Consider the following 17,818-nt stretch of genomic DNA (forward strand, 5'->3'; position numbering starts at 1 on the left):
GAAATTGAGAAGATTTGGAATAAGTTTTGAAACTTTGGCTGCTATGAATGATGATGAGTTGAATAAGAGACTTGAGGAAGAAAATGAAAAGATCAAAAGAGCCATGCAACAAAAGAATAGAGATGCGCAGAAACACAGAGACTATTTAAGGAGGCATGGATATTCTGAAAAAGATTTGAGCCACTTCAATCATGACAAGCTTCAAGATCTCTACAATAGTGAAAGAGAGAAAGTGATAGAAAAATGTGTAAAAGAAAATGAAAAGATTGAAAAGATGGAAACTTTGAAAAAGAAGTTTGGAGGTATGTGTGGATACCTGCTGGAGAAAGGGGTAAAGCCTGAGATAGTTGAGAACTTATCAAGAGAATCAGTGTTGGACCAGTACAATAAACTTAAAAGAAAAGAAAAATTGAAGAGGGTACAAACTGAGAGCTCATCCAAGCAGTCTGAACCAACTGATGAACCTCAAACAAAGAAAAGAATAATTCAAACCTTGAGGGAACAACTAAAAGAACAAGTCAAACCGGTTGAAACCACTACCCCACAAGAAGTCAAGCCTGAACCTAAAGATGAACCAATTGTTCCTTGGGAGAATGAAGAGATGATCAATATTCTCAGGGGCATAATGATTAATCAAAGGGGAATGGATGAAGCCTCATTTGATGCATTAGAAAAGGAAGATTTGAAAAATCTTTTCTACATTCAAAAGGCTAATCGGGAAAAAGCTCTATGAGAAGGTGAAAACCCTAGAAGCTTTGTTGACGGAGTATTTGTGCCTGCGGGATTGTCAAACAATCCTGGAATACAAAAGAAGATAAAAGTTCTCTGGAAAGTGGCAGGACACAATATTGATGAACTGGTTCACATGCCACCTGAAATGGTAGAGTCAATCTAGATAAAAACCTTCAATTTGGGGCCTAGAAAACCCATGAAGTCTATTCCTTTCAGGCCGCCAATTTCAAGAAGATATCCAAGAGGTGGAAGAGGTGAATCTAGTAGGGACAGATCTCAAAGAACAGAAAGACGACAGTAATTATGGAAAGTAGGCAACTGAGAGACATTGTTGTGAGGAGTGACTTTCATGAGTACACTCATGAACAACTGGAGAGGATGGCAGATCTCAGTTTGTATGATTACAGAAACAGAAGTAGGAGGGCTGAAAGACAACAGAATGATCTATCCAAGTACTTAAGAGAAGAAGCTGACAAAGGTTTCCCATTCCTAAAAGAAAAGAGAAACTGGAAAACGGTCCAACTTCACAGATCCAAGAGAACTGCAAAGTTAAGAAGGATGGACATTGCTGAAAGGAACTACAAGATAAATGTCAGAGATAGAAATCCTTTGTCAAACATGAATACATGCATCAGTTTTCAAAGAAGAATGACACGCCCCAACTACACAGCTCAAAAGAATGGAATCATTACTGAGATTGATTATAAAGAAGATGTTGACCAGTATGTGCTAAGAAACTCTGATGAAAATGTACTGGGGATAATCAAAAAATATGAAGACTTGACTTACCTGCATAATGAAGATTTGATGGATATAAGGGATTTGGTCACACTCACTACCGAATTCTTGATATTTTTAAGCTAAGAGCTGCATCAGTAATAGTTGACAGAAGACAAGCTGCCTACAATGAAAGGAAGAGACAAGACTCATAGAGTAGGATTTATTTTGTAATGTCTTCGGACAGCTTTTGAATATGTAGTTGTTTATGTCATTTGAATATGTAACTTTAATTTTGAATTTCATGTGTATTTTTAACCCTGTGTAAGTAACTGTAGATGTGTTTTGGGACAGCTGAGGTGTTCCAATCTAGGGGGAGATTGTTGAGTCAAGATTTGACCCAAAACTGATCAAATGGAACATTGGAATCTTCTCAACTTCCTCAGAAATGACTAAGTATGGAACCAGGCACACCTTAGACTTCCGAGCAAGCTTTTACTTAGCCGGGTACGATATTTTGTCTGTCGGGCAGGGTTATCTTCTTGAAGTCTTCTTTAGCGGATATCCGGGCAGGGTTTGCAAATTAGTGTATTACCGGGCATGGTTCACTAGTTTATGCTTATCCGGGAAAGGATCACTTTATCAAGCAAGTCTGTTCTTCATAGCCAAGTAAAGTTCACTCCCGAGTAAGCTTTTGGCTAACCAAGCTCATGAAGCCAAGTGATTGGAAGATCGGGCAAGGTATTCATTAATAAGTATGGTCCAAATACGCTTGATGTCTTGATAAGAATCATCGGGCAAGGTTCAACTCAATCAAGGAACAGTGCTACCAAGCACACTTTGCTAATAAGCTATTCACTAGCAAAGGGTTGAAGGGACCATTGAAGAACAAGGTTGCTCGTAAGGGTTTGTCGGGCAAAGTCTGGCAAGGTCAAGAAGATTGAATTCTACCCGGTGAGTATTTTACTTGGTAAAATACTCTTCAAGAAAAGTCTACTCGGAAACTGATCCCGAGCACACTTCTATGTTACCAAGTTATGAAGGATGGCAGAGCATACTCGGAAAGACAAAATTGATGCAAAGCCTACCCGGAAGACTTATTTTACACTTAGTATTATTTCTGAATATGTAATTTGAATATGTTTTTGCATTTAGGGTTTCTAGAAGGAATGACAGTTGTCCAAAAGTGTCAGGCCTATAAAATGAATAATTAGGACACACCTGAGGACAACGGAGAAAAAGCGGCTGAATACGATACTAAGTGAGAACATGTATTGAGAGACAGCCGTTTTTAGAATCGTACGGACAAAACTTTCCTATCAAGAAACCCTAAATCGATTATCCTTTTGTATGATTAACATTATATGAATGGAAATCTTTTGAGTGAATCTTGTGTGTGTTAGTTACCTTTTATTATTGATAGCAACTACCCTGTTTATTATTGATTCCGCCATTAATAAACAATAATCTTTCTAAATATAGCAACCTGTCATTAACTCCCTTGTCGACACATTTTTTTGTGTGAGTTATGACATGATTTTAGTAAGATCCAGCTGAAATCGGGGACCTGACAATTGGTTTTAAATTGGGATTAATTTTATAATTACCAAATAGAGTAAAAGTCAAATTTTACTGTATTTATTATTGGGACAAATTGATGAAATCTCTCAGGACATTTAGTTTTAAATAACCTATTAAAAACTAAGTTTGTCGCAATATGGCTAACCAATTTTAAGTTAATAGAAAAAATATTAAGTTACTAGTTTTGGAAATCAAAATGCTTTTAATTTTCAAAACATAATCGGTTAATAAAAAATGTTTATTTTCAAATTTATTTGGTATTAGGTCAGTGATATTATAATCCTATTATGAACAACCAACCACAATAACAAATAATAATATGTAAATCCTTATGGCCAAGAAGGTGATCGGTCTCGCTAGAGCCAATTAGGGAGACCAATCAGGTCAAGGGGTTCACAATACAAAACAACCATAAGGATGGACCCCATGGTGTATCCGGTTATCTTGTCCGAACTCCCACTAACTCCAAGAAATCCTTGAGCTCGTCCTCGGTTATCTTCGTGTCTTCTTTATTACAAAATTTATAATACTAACATTAATTTCCTATTACAAATTTGAACCATCCATATGGCCAAAAGAAAACCGAAAATTAAAATAATAACCATTTACAACTTTGAACCATCCATATGGCCAAATAACAAACTCAACAACCAAACACAACCAATCACACATAGGTCGAGGCCGGATTTACATATTCAAAATAAATAATATTCGGGTCGTTTTTTACTTTGTTAAATAAAATAAACAAAACTTTGACCAAATCTAAAATTACCCGAAAACAAATCTAGATCAAGAAACTTTAAACGATCTAAAGTTTGTGATGTAGATCCAGTTAAACGAACGAGGATCGACTCGTATGTTGTAACCTCGACTCTGATACCATTGTTGGGTTTCAACGGTGGTTCGGAGAAAACGGTTAAATCAAATCTAACCCGTTTTATCTATTTTCGTTTAAGTAAATATTAATCAATTAATATATATATATATATATATATATATATATATATATAAACGAACTAAATAAGTGCAGCGGAAAATAAAAACGACCATTGAACCGCAAACCCGAACTTGGATCCGATTACGACTAATACGAGTACGATAAAATAAACAACCATAAATAAAAGTTAGTGTTATGCCTCGGTTATACACAACTGGGAAGAACACCGAGATAATAACTAACGAAACTAGATGGTGACATAACAGATCCCACAAACTCCAGCGGTAAAAGGCGGTGGCAGACGGCAGTGATCGGCGACGGTTCAGTGACGGTTATCGAAACAGCAACAGCAGGTTGGTGACGGCAGTGGATAGCAGTGCCGGTGGCCAGAAGCTAGCGGCGGTGGTGATCTGCAGTGACCAGAGGTGACGCGGCCGCAAAGTCGGGCTCACAGAAAAACCGGGTTCACCGGAAAAAGGGGCTGCTGCTGGTGGGTTATGCAAGCAAGAGAATCGGCGGCCAGAGAAGGGCGGCGGTGGTGGTTGCGGTGGTGAAAGGATGACGGCACAGGCAGGAGGTCGGCGGCCGGAAGTCCGGTGGCCGGAAAAACGCCTGTCGGCGGCGAAGGTGGTGTAAGGATGGTGGCTAGGGTTTATAAATGGAAAGCTTAGTTATTAATGATAAGTAAATTTTACTATATATAGAAATACCAATTAGGGTTTAAACCAATTTAAACCCATTGGGCTTTAAGCCCAATTACAAGCCAAAGCCTAATCCACCATCCAATCGTTCTAATTTATTGTGTCGGCTCAGTTAACGATTAAGTGAGCTTAAGGTTCGTTATTTTCGGTGTAACTCATACCGGGTCACAATCGGGTCGGCCCGCGTTGACTTGACCCGAACTAACCATAAAATCCAACAATATCTAGAGTTTGGCGATCTACGTTTGAGACGACAGCTGGGTCCGAGTCTACTGGAAGAATTCTTAAGGCTCCTTTCATTGCAAGAAAATAGGGTTTAATATATTCCACTTCATTATCTATTTTGATTGAATTAAAACTGCTTCGTTTTTGTGCTTTTGAACTAGAATAATAATATGAAAAATATGATTTTCACCTTCCTTTTAAAATGTTTATGGGTTACTAACTCAACTAAAATAGATTGATCCTAACCTTCTTTGTCATTAGTAGGTTTAGATTCACACTCTTCCATTTTGATTTATTTTTAAAATACAAGTACAATACAAATTATTCTTACTAATCTATTTTTAAAAAATATGCAATTACACATTCGTTAATATTCATGTAATACCTTATAATTTATAAAATTATAATGTTCATTATGCAATTAATATATGTATAACTAAGGTATTCTACATTTTTCATCCGGTAACTTTTCCATTTATGTGTTATATCTATAACAATGGGTGTTTTATATTTATTTGAAGTTTAATATTTTTTTTGTTTTTTTGTTATACATGTTTTTCTTCTAGGTTCTATATAAATCAGCTTCATCCATATTCAGTATCATTATTTTGTTTTTCCGGTAAGACACATTTAAATTATCCGGTTATAAATAATAATTCTAATATTTCATAATATCAATGTTATAACAAAACTTTATTATTTTAGGTAATTTACCCGATTGATTTACGGAAAATTAGATTATAGTTTCTTAATAAAAACAGAGATATCATGGTTATTATCATTATTTGTTATTTTCCGGTAAGACATTTAAATTTTTCGGTTATAAATTAAATATCAAATGTTCCATAACATAAACATTAATATTCTACTTTATAATTTCAGGTAAATGTCACGAGTCATACAACCTAATTTCAATTTAAATTCTACGAAAAAATCCGAGATACCATAGTCATTCTCACAATTTCGTTTTTCCGGTAACACCTTTAAAATTTCCGGTTATTAATTATAATTAGAATACTCCATAATATCAATATTAATATTTGATTTTATTATTTCAGGTTATTAATACAATTGATTTAGTTTGACTTTCCTTATTTGTCTAGATAACCGAATTAACATGAATTTCGTTCTTACATATTTTCACCTTTTTCCTAAAATAATAAAATATACCCTTCCCTTCCTCGTTCTCTTAAAATGGAGCAGTTGATGTTCTCTGGAGGCCCCCCTTTTTAGTCATTTGAGCTGTTGTTGCCAACTGTAACTGCCCAATTATTATATAATATATAAAACCTATGTAAATAATAGATGATAATTTAAGCTAGGTAATAATAGATGAAGGTACTATCAACCTGCTTTTGTTGCCTTTTTAGCTTTGCGTTTTCTACTTTCAAACGTTCCACTTCATTTTCCAACTCATTGGTGTAAGCCTGGTCAACACAGACTAAAGGTTAACACACATATGCATGTCATTGGTATATGAGACCAGAAGTAGAATTGAACACAAATACACAATGCATGCCTCTATGCACAAAAGTGTAAATTAGTGGATGGAATTTGGACGATTTCTAATATTACAACACTTGAATCTTAGGAGAGGGTGTTGGTGATTCAGATTGGTTAAACGATTATCTAATATATTCGTCAGCAAGCTTGATGACTTACCCCCTCCTATAATAGATTAATAGGTCTGGCACGATTTCATGTAGAGTAGTTGAGGTTGTGTAGGGACTAAGGTGGTGTTGGTCCTTATTTCGAAACGTGTTGTGTTAATTTTAAAAGAGTATCAAATTTGTTCGGTATGAATTCGTGTCGTCACAAGTTATTTTTAAGTTATACTATTTTTTTAACTAAAAATGCATATTCATTTTTCATCTATAAATCATTTCGTAACCAAATTTGACAAAATATCAAATTTGTTCGGTATGAATTCGTGTCGTCACATGTTTCATCTAGAAAATACGTTTAACAAAATTAATATTATCAAATCCTATTATGTTTTAATTTGTTGTCAAAATTTTAAATTTCAAATAAGAACAAATTAAATTCTTGATTGTTTTTACAAACTATTTTTGTTAAGCAGTCAATAAATTAGTTTAAAACGGATTTGAAATTTTAAAACTTTTTAGAGTTAAATACATATTTTTTAATGGGTCAGCTCGGGTTTGATTTTCCTTTTAACACACACACACACACACACACACATATATACACACACACACACTTATTTAGCAACCAATTTTATGATAAAGTTAATCTTTCCAAAGTTATTTGAAAATTCATTTATTGTAAAACGTTTTTAAGTTCTGAAAGTTTAACAAAATATTATGTTAATGTTTTAAAAGTTTGTTGCAAGATTGGTCAAAAATGAAAAATAAGTCTTCAAGATGAGTTTCTTTTGGTAGAATGTTTGAAGAAGTTTACAATTTTTTCTAATAATAGTATTATTTATTATAATATATTTAATTTGGATGCTATTGTTTTATTAAATTTTCAAGTGGTGAAGCAAAATGAGTTTCTTTTGGTGGAATGTTTGAAGAAGTTGACGGTGGTTTAATATAAAAGAACATGTTTATGTCTTTTGTTGATAATTTTTATTTGTTCGGTGTACATTAACTTATTGTAACTTTTAACTTTTAATATCTAGACAAAGTAAATGGTTAACGTTTTAGTCTGAATGTTTGAAGAAGTTTTGTGTTGCTTGAATTTGTTATTTAAATTTATTATGTTTGTTAACGTGTTTTTCCACCCACGTGTTACGTGGGTATATACCCTAGTACAATAAATGTAATAATAAACATTGAAAATACAAAAAAGGTAGGGCATGTGCACCTAAAGAAAAGGTAATTTCATGTCACATTCAATACTTAGGATTGTCAAATTACTATATTAGACATGTGGGCTAAAAATACAACCATGTAACCAACAACTTTGGAAAAATGGACCCAAAATAACCCAACATGACATTCTACCTGCCACCCCTCCTCTTATATATAATTTCTTAAAACACCCCTCAAAATTTCGTTCTTACATATTTTCACCTTTTTCCTAAAATAATAAAATATACCCTTCCCTTCCTCGTTCTCTTAAAATGGAGCAGTTGATGTTCTCTGGAGGCCCCCCTTTTTAGTCATTTGAGCTGTTGTTGCCAACTGTAACTGCCCAATTATTATATAATATATAAAACCTATGTAAATAATAGATGATAATTTAAGCTAGGTAATAATAGATGAAGGTACTATCAACCTGCTTTTGTTGCCTTTTTAGCTTTGCGTTTTCTACTTTCAAACGTTCCACTTCATTTTCCAACTCATTGGTGTAAGCCTGGTCAACACAGACTAAAGGTTAACACACATATGCATGTCATTGGTATATGAGACCAGAAGTAGAATTGAACACAAATACACAATGCATGCCTCTATGCACAAAAGTGTAAATTAGTGGATGGAATTTGGACGATTTCTAATATTACAACACTTGAATCTTAGGAGAGGGTGTTGGTGATTCAGATTGGTTAAACGATTATCTAATATATTCGTCAGCAAGCTTGATGACTTACCCCCTCCTATAATAGATTAATAGGTCTGGCACGATTTCATGTAGAGTAGTTGAGGTTGTGTAGGGACTAAGGTGGTGTTGGTCCTTATTTTTACCTTGTTATGAATTATAACTTATGAAAAGTTAAAAAAAATGTTTGAGATTAGTTATTATGTGAGAAGATAAGTTAATAAATTATAAATTTATAACTTATAACTTATATCTATAAGTCATTAAAAGATAAAAATAAGGAATCTCAAATACCCTCTTAAGTGTTTGTGTAAAGATGTATAGAACAAGTTGTTTAAGGCCATATTAATAGGTATATTGGTGGCCTAAAGTTGGGAAAAAAAATCAAGTGTAGCCTAATCAACATAATTACTGTTATTATTAATAACAAATCACATCATTTTTAATCAATAATTATATACATTTAATACATACACCCAATTTTTCTGGCAAACATATTAATGGGAAAGTGTCAAGATTACACTCAGTGGATCATTGGTAGTCATTATGTTAGTGGGGTCTCTGGTATCTATTGGCCTTCATACTAGGCCATATATGTAACATCACAAACAAATCTATCACAATTTGTAGACTCTTATGACACAACTGTTTATTTTACTTTTTTTTTATTTTCAAATTGTCATTGTATTTTACATGTATTTTAATATGCATATACTTCAAAGCACAAAATGTAAGCATATCTAACACATTGCCGACTTACTACTTTGAGAATAAGTAATATATTATCATATTAATTTGTTACTGACGATCATAACTTGAAGATATATTTAACTAAAGTATATCATTAATAAAATGAGATGATATAGTAAAAGACATACATATGGAACAAAATGTGTGCACCCCACAAAAAATCCAAAGAATCCAACTTTGACAAGGCATCAGATAAGTTATGCTTTTCAAATGATTAAATTTTGTTTAAGAAGAGAATATAAAATCAAGAAAAAAGTGAGTTATGATAAAATTATATATTATTTTGACAAATAAAATACAACTCCAAGTTCTAAATGCTAATAAAAATAGTAATTTTTTTAGAACAGCGACTTTCAACCCTTACGATGCCAAGACTATGTTGTTTTAACCGGGCCCACGCTTGGACACTCGTGAGTTATTGACGAACGCCTACCACCTACCGGATAAACCCGTCTCCCACGCTGGCCAAATGGCACCACAACGGAGAGCCGTAAAACCGGGTCGAGATCGAGGATCGAACCTGTGACCTAGGATCCCCAAGTCTTCCTCTCATTTCTCTGAGGATCTAAGCTAGCCCAGATGGTTATATAGTACTTTATATATTTATTTTCATGTTTGTGAAGTTATCAAAAACCAGCCTATTGAAAACCCTTTATGATGATAAGTATATTGACCTTGTATTTATGGTTTCAACAGTAAATCACATGTTTGTAACTTTTTGGTATGTTAAAAGAGAGTTGCAATAATTTTTCTTTTTACTAATTATAAATTTCTTATATTTGTCCAGACTTAAACCAAAGACCTCCAGATGATTAAGAGGTTTTGTTTCTGTCACTAAAACGCGGACCCAAGGGCCGCAATAGTTTAATATTAATAATAATCCGAGTCAACCGGTCCGACATGAACGAAAAAACAAAGGCCTACCAACCTGCTTTCTTGCCCTTGACCGAGCGGCCGACTCGCGGTTCTTGATCATCCGCTTGTGCCGGCGGTCGCCACCAGTCCTGTCAACCGCCGGGAAGACCCTCATCCCACCAATGCCTAACCCTGCATATGACGAGTTAGCCGATCCCAAAACTTGGTCAAACGGCACACTGGTGGACCCAACATTCCGAGTAATATGATCTCCCGGACCCGAGTTCAGAGTCAACAACATCGGTGGTGGAGGTGAAGGTGGTGAAGAAACGTTAACGCTGGTGGGTGTGTCATTACTAGTAATTAAGGGTTTTCCAAGAAAGTCTTGGAGAATGAAGCCACGGTAGCCGTTGACACCGGTGGCAGGATGGTGGTTGGTGGTGGAGAGATTAATATCTTTCCAAACCTCCTCCATTGTTCTGGTGTTGTTTGAAAACATGGAGTGGTTGGAAGAAGATGAAGAGAGTGAGGTGGATATTCTTGATGAAACCCTAAATTCAAGATTATGTTGGTTTGTGTTTAGAGTGTTAACATCATCACCATGAGATGATAACATTTGTTGGCTGTGTGTGAGTTTCTTGAGTGTGTGTAAGAGGTAGGAGTGAAACCTAATATGACATTTGTCATAAAACATCAAGCTTTGTACTTAAAGGAGGAAGTGGTGGCAGTGAGTATTGAATGGTCATGAATAATTGGCGTTTTGTGCCTCCAAAACCTATGATGTTGTGACAACAAAAGATACTTATTTTCACAAAGACAACACCATATAAGGACGTGACAAAGATTTGCATGTTTCCATTTCTTGAGTCTCTTTTTCTCTTAATATGCATGCCAATTTGTTGTCGTTTTAGTCTATGAATGGTTCATGTTTAATGTTTATTCATTTTGGTCTCTCACTATGTTTTGCATTTGTTCTAAACAAGAGTGTCCATGAATCCCATTAAAGTTGAATTTTGTTTGGTTTTGTATTGTTTTATGTAAAGAGAAAATTATAATTGTTGTCCTTTTGAATTACTTAAATTTTATAATGGGTCATTTTCAAAAACGATTTTCACTCGTGACTTTTAATTTGCACATTTTCTTTGGTTTTAGTCCTTCACACTAACATTTGTTAAGTTTTCTAGTTAAGTAACCTATGAAAATTTCACACGATGGCATTTTATTCTTTTTACCTCCTTAAGGGGTAGTTGTGTAACATAATTAAAGATTTGATTCATTCTAACAAAAATTACAATGGCTATTGGAACATTCGTCATTTTTTGTTCTTTTGTATTTGTATTTGTATCAAAACCCGACCAGAATTGTAAACCGAATCTTTCGATAATATAAAATAATGGGTTTTTATATTTCATAATCATCTCTTACTTTTCGGATTTCGAAAACACCTTTTAACGGCCTTTAAAACGCTTTAAAACACGTAAAATGCATCAAAAACAACCCGAAAAGACTCGCAAAGCAAATCGGACTAGACCACACCCCCCTGACCACGTCGCGCCACGCGACCAAGGGAGAAGGCTTGGTCGCGCGCGGCCTAGCTTTAGCTGCTCACATATTTCGGATTTTGCTACTTGTTTGTATTATTTGACTTGTTTAAATCTTTTTAAACACATGCAAGTATTGATATAAACCATGAAAATTAACTTTGACCATTACCTTATATATACAAGCTTATCCTCTTCATTTCCTCTTGCTCATTTCACTTCTTTTCTCTTTCAAACAAAGAACACCACTCCAAACCTTCAAGGTTCTTAATAATCAAGCAACAACATTTCTTTAATTTTGTTTTGTTACTTACTAATTGAATCATGTGGTACAACATATATATATATATATATATATATATATAATATGCACCCCTTGTTTCCTTTGGCTTTCATCTTCTCCGGCCACAATCGGTTTAGGTGATATACTACAAGGCAAGGCTTCATGGAGGACTCATTATAGTCCTTGATTATACTATTTTTCTTTAATGCTTACCTGTCTTGTTTATATTGTAAGTAGTTTAGTTTCTATTTCATGTTTAAAGAGTTCTATGGTATTGGGTATGAAATCACTAGCCTCGGTCTTATCCCGATTTTAGAACGTACAGAACCAAAACCGAACTCTTGTCTACTAGTTTTGTTTTAAATATTTAAATAAACATGTTTATGTAAGATTTGAATATTATAACTTCTAAAATCATTTTTAGTTCTATGGTATTTGGGTATGTGGCAACCATCCTCGGTATCATTCCGAGTCAATGACCGAACAAAAACCGAACTAAACCGAGTTCACTTGCTTAAGACACACAAGTGTGTGTTTAGCCACTGAAACTCATATTTTCTTCAAGAATCTATTTTAAACTAATTTTAAGTTATTTTATCAGCATACTTGGTGTGCCGGAATCCAACTTGATCTTATAACACGGTTGGACCGGTGAAACCAAATACTTGCTTAACGAACGTTAAGGTTCTTCACAATATAATTATATGCTTGGTTAAGTCTTTTGATTTTTATTGAGTTATCTCATAACATTTATCACTTTGGAGAGTTGACTTTGAGTTTAGTTAATTATCTAGACTCAAATTGACAAATCCGAACACCCGATTAAAACCTTGTTTTGGTATTTATATAACGGTCTTGCAATAGTGCATTATAACCCACATAAGTTACTTAACATAGGTTGAGTAATATTTATGAATGAAATACCAATACCCGGTTTAGGGTAAACTTACTTTTTAGAACATGTCTTTAATTTCCCAAATATTTACATTTTAAACCATAAATTTCATTTATTTACTTTACATGTCATATTTTACTTTAAACCCTTCCAAGACTACCTACTCACTTAAGACCCGTTCAATCTAGGTCTTGCTCGTTAAACCGATCTCCGATTATTCCCGAATCAATCTTTCAAGTTAATTTATTAACGTGAGTACATTTCATCCCCCGTTTCACTTTTATATTTTTGGGGTAACATGCATACTTATTCAAAACAAGAATGACTTATTATACTTATTTCTCAAACCACAAACTTTAGGGTGTATGATACTTAGAATACTTGCTCTATTGTGTGTTATATGTCTCATATGCTTTACGTGCACGAGTATTTATTTTTATGTTGTTATGGAACCTCAATAAGTATGATCATACGCTCCCCTAACTACTTAGCCTTGTGCTAGTAGAATAGGGCCTCATTATCCAAGTATGTCGGTTGTTACCGATTAGAAAAGATCCTCATTTACATATGTTTTATATGCCACGATTGATGCTTTTATTTGTAGTCTCGTATACGTTTGTGGATTTAGCTCATATTATATATACTTAAAACTATGAAATTGCTCACCAACATACATGTTGATAAATATTATTTTATGAATTGTTACATGTTTGATTATTACTTGATTTGCAGTTCGAAAACGTCATTCTATTTTGATACCGCTAGGTTATTAGAAGAATGAACAATATCTATTTCTTATATTTTGGTGTTTATTTGTATGAACAATATGTTTTACTTTGGTGATTGAATGAAATTAATGAGTTGATTAAATATTGTCACTTTAATAGTGTCTTGTGTTCTTGAGCAATCCGTTGCACCCCAGCATGTTCCGCCGCCTTTGGTCGGGGTGTAACAGATACAGTATCGAAAGATCCGGTTTACAATTCGGGTCGGGTTTTTATACAAATACAAATACAAAAAGAACCGAAAATGACAAATGTTATACTATTTATGTCAAAAATAAATCACCTCCTTCCACCACCGCCAACCACCATCTACCACTAACGTCTTCTACTACTGCCTACCGCCGTCTTCCACTATTACCGTCCACAATCCACTACTGCCTACCTGTAACATCCCAAATTTCAAATAAAAACATTTAATATATTATTTATTCTATGGAAAACTTTACTCGAGTTAGTAAATTAATAATATAATAATGAGGGAAAGACAAGTAGGCTAAATAGATGGAAATTAATCATGGACCAAAAAGGAAAGATGAGCCTTATGTGCATGGGCTTAGGGGAGTATAAGTACCCCCTTAAACCCTAAATCTTTCCATTTCCATCCATCTTATTCTCTTAACACACCATAAAACACACACAAACCCTTCCATTTGCGGCCGTGAGAAGAGAAGGAAGATTCAAGCTCAAATCAAACCTTTTATTGATATATCTTTGGGTATACAAGCTATATACAAGCTACAAGTTCATAACCAAGCTAGACCGTGACCTAAAAACGTTTAAAGGTATGTTCTTGATCCTAAAGGTTACGTTTTTATGAACGATTAATTATGAAACTTTACCCTAGAATAGATCAGGTCTAGATGTTCCATAAAAATACAAACTTGATGATTAAAATGAACTTAATAAACTCATGGCTATATATGAGGTTCATAAAGGAAACCCTAGATCTAGCTCGAACGTTTCAAATCAATAAAGGTCTAAGCTTGATGCCTAAAAAGGATAGATCTTGATGAGATGATAATACTGGGTGTATAATGGCTCTGGAAAATAGAAAAGATGGTTAAAATTCATGGTATGGACCAATAACATTTAACGGGACTAAGGGAGGAAACGAGAAAATAAGAAGATGAGCTGAAAGCATATGACCTGATGGTTTTCGGTCAGCAAGGGATCTCAGTCAAACCTGAGTTCTTGGTCATACCATAGGGTTCTCGGCCACATAGGTTCTCAGTCTAGTACATGTTCTCAGTCATACACGAGTTCTCGGCTAGTATGAGATCTCTGCCTGGAGTTCTCGGCCACTTAGTGCTCTGTTGACCTTGGGCCTGGTCAGTTGGGCCCAGAGATTATAATGAACAGTGGACCTGATCTAACTAATTGGCCCATATGTAAGAATTAGACAAGCAGGCCCAACTTAGATAGTGTGTTGGTTAATTAGAACACCAACTTAAATAATTATACAGTTAATTAACAAATACATATTTAACAGTTAGCCGTGCACAACTAAAGAAGGGAATAACGATTAACGGCGAGCGCAACAAGATCCAAGTGAGTTTCTAGCCCCATTCCTTGTTATATTTTTGGGGCTGTGTGCATACTCGATGTGTTTGTTAATACACATATCCTAAGTGATAAGTGTATGCTTGATGTGATGATGTGAAATGTATGAATGATTGCTTGTCGGTACGTGAACGATCTTCGGATATTGCACGTACTGTCAGGTTATAATACTATGTATGATGAAAGTATGATATGTATGCTTATATGTATGAATGTTATAAAGTTAATAAAAGAAGGTTAATGTATGGTTGTATGGTAACGAAGAGGGAACCGAACCCTAAAAATATTCGAGGAAATGTATGGTTGTATGGTAACGAAGAGGGAATCGAACCCTACTAATATTCGAGAACTAGAGAACCGAACCCTACTAATATTCGAGGAAAGAGGGAACCGGGCCTTAATAATACTCGAGGAAGGAGGGAACCGGGCCCTAATAATACCCGAGGAAAGAGGCAACCGGGCCCTAATAATACTCGAGGAAGTAGGGCGAAATGCTCTTTATAACGTAAGATATGAAAGTATGAAAGTATAAATGAAAGTATGTAAGTATGAATGAATTGTATGTGGTATGATTAACTAGAACTCACTCAGCGTAGCTGACTTTTAGTATACACGCAGGTGAGTAGAATGAGGCAGCTCGCTTGAAAGGAACACTTGGCATTGAATAAGAGGCTGGCATCGGAAGACTCAAGACGTTTTAGTTATGTTTAAAAGACAGTATGTTTATTAAGACAAGTTATGGATTAATATGTATGTTTTATCGAAAGTTTAACATTCCGCGAATGTTTTTATTAACTCTGATTATTTAAACTATGTTAATGAGTAAATCCAACGTCCAAATGTGAGGCACCGGTAACGAGGCCTTACACTACCATCACCATTGTCTTCCATTACTGTAGACCACCATCGTCTTGCACCATTGTCTTCCACTATAGTCGATCATCATCTGCAACCTAAACCTAACTTGATTATTTGTAAATCGATGAGTCCAAGTGTGACTTAAATCGTGAAATAAAAGATGGCGATCAGTGCGATTTGTAGATCTAATGGTGGTGAGGAATTTTACCCTTAGTGGTTGATCGGAAGTGAGCTACCAACCATGGTTACCGGCGGAATTAGAGTTGCGGAGGGTAGAATGAGGAGAGGAGTTTACACTACAAGATCGATTGTAGATTAAGGAAAATTTGTCGCCATTTGAACCCACCATGTTTAGGTTTTTGAAATCATATAGTTAAATTGATTTGGAAACTTGATTCTTGGATTTTGAGGCGTTGGAAATTAGGGTTTTAGTTTTAAATTTAATTTCGTAAACTATAGATGGGGAAAACTGTCATAGCTCGAATTCTTGTCAAAAACGACTCTTCAACCTCCAATGCAATGTATCAAGACATGCATTAAGTACTTGTAACGAGGAGGAAAAAGAAGTGTTTTGTTGTACTGTGAATCGTTAAGATCACCCTTGTAATAAATTCTTCCATATAATCCCTTGACCAAATCCACATCGAAGAAATAAACATCAATATCACAATCTATAAACCACAGTGCTTCTCTAACAGTCTGAGCTGTAATGATAATCTCTCAATCCTGGATAGTAGCTTTAATACTTTGTGTAGCTGGATCATATATCCTCATATTCCAAAAAGGTCTGATGATACTGTAAAAGGCTAGTAAATTTGTAGATATATCACTATAGATCCTCTATTACCTTAGAAAAGCAATTATCCAATCAAAGTGAGCATGCTCGGGATAATTTGATTCAAGAAATGCAACCATGCTGTGATTGGGATTTATGTGAGTTCTTAAACCACTTGTTGTTCAAAAACTGGTTCCTCAACAACTGGTGCTTCTGCTTATGCTTCGAATATAGATGGATCAACATTCTCTACATGTTCTGCCATATTTGATTACATACAAACCATTAGAATGATGAAATCATGAAGCAAAATCACCATAATATCTTCATTTACTTGAAATGATCCAAGCGAATGAGTTTACTCGCTCAAGTCCTAAGAGAATGAGGTCATTCGCTCAGTAGGTCATACACTTGATGAACCTGGTCCATTTGCCAACTACAATTATCCATTCATACGCTGGTTTGCTACCATTCGCCTAACTACTTTCATCATACGCTTATATAATAAGAAAATGACTTAAATCATTGATAACTCAAGTGAATGTCCTAATTAGACATGGCAAATGGTCATATGAACAATCCTTACTTAGGGGTATTCACGGTCCGGTTTTCACGGTTTTTGTGTCAAACCGCGAACCAAGCCGTTAGTAACGGTTTCTAGTTTTGCAAACCATAACCAAACCATAGAACTTTTAAACCGAACCGAACCAAACCATTACTAACGGTTTGGTTCCGGCACGGTTTGGGCCTTTCGGATTTTTGTACAAATTGTTCAACAAAGGTATGATATATTTATAGTAAAGTTGTCAATAATTTGCAAAAATCAAACATGTTTAAACACAATATGTTCACGGCCTAAGTTTAAAAACAAGTTGTTCGAAACATGCATCAAAATAACTATGTGACCAAACTTCAATATGCCAAAATACATCAAAAAGTTAACAAAATACATCAAAAAGTTAACGGTTTGACTTAGCACATTATCTAATTCATTGCAGGTATGCAGTTAATAAATATCATATATGTTACTAGTTCTAGTTTAACAAATATATTCATATATAATCTTAGGTATATTAAGAAATTAAATATAATTAACTTATAAAGTACGATCCGGTTTTA

At 34.6% G+C, this 17,818-nt stretch overlaps 1 protein-coding gene across 1 annotated transcript; it reads right to left on the reverse strand.

Annotated features, from left to right (window-relative positions):
- Positions 1-7,737: 7,737 nt before the first annotated feature.
- Positions 7,738-11,240, reverse strand: LOC143635343 (bZIP transcription factor 27-like). Its single transcript, XM_077103201.1, has 3 exons — positions 10,076-11,240; positions 8,137-8,214; positions 7,738-8,048 (listed from the first exon to the last, which is right to left on the reverse strand). The coding sequence occupies exons 1-3, from the start codon at positions 10,694-10,696 to the stop codon at positions 7,977-7,979; spliced, it is 771 nt and encodes a 256-aa protein (XP_076959316.1). The 5' UTR covers positions 10,697-11,240; the 3' UTR covers positions 7,738-7,976.
- Between the last annotated feature and the right edge of the window lie 6,578 nt (positions 11,241-17,818).

The sequence above is a fragment of the Bidens hawaiensis genome, unplaced genomic scaffold, assembly GCF_021521415.1.
Source record: "Bidens hawaiensis isolate Kalapana, Puna unplaced genomic scaffold, B.hawaiensis_p1.1 tig00007454_1, whole genome shotgun sequence".
NCBI classification, from domain to species: domain Eukaryota; kingdom Viridiplantae; phylum Streptophyta; class Magnoliopsida; order Asterales; family Asteraceae; genus Bidens; species Bidens hawaiensis.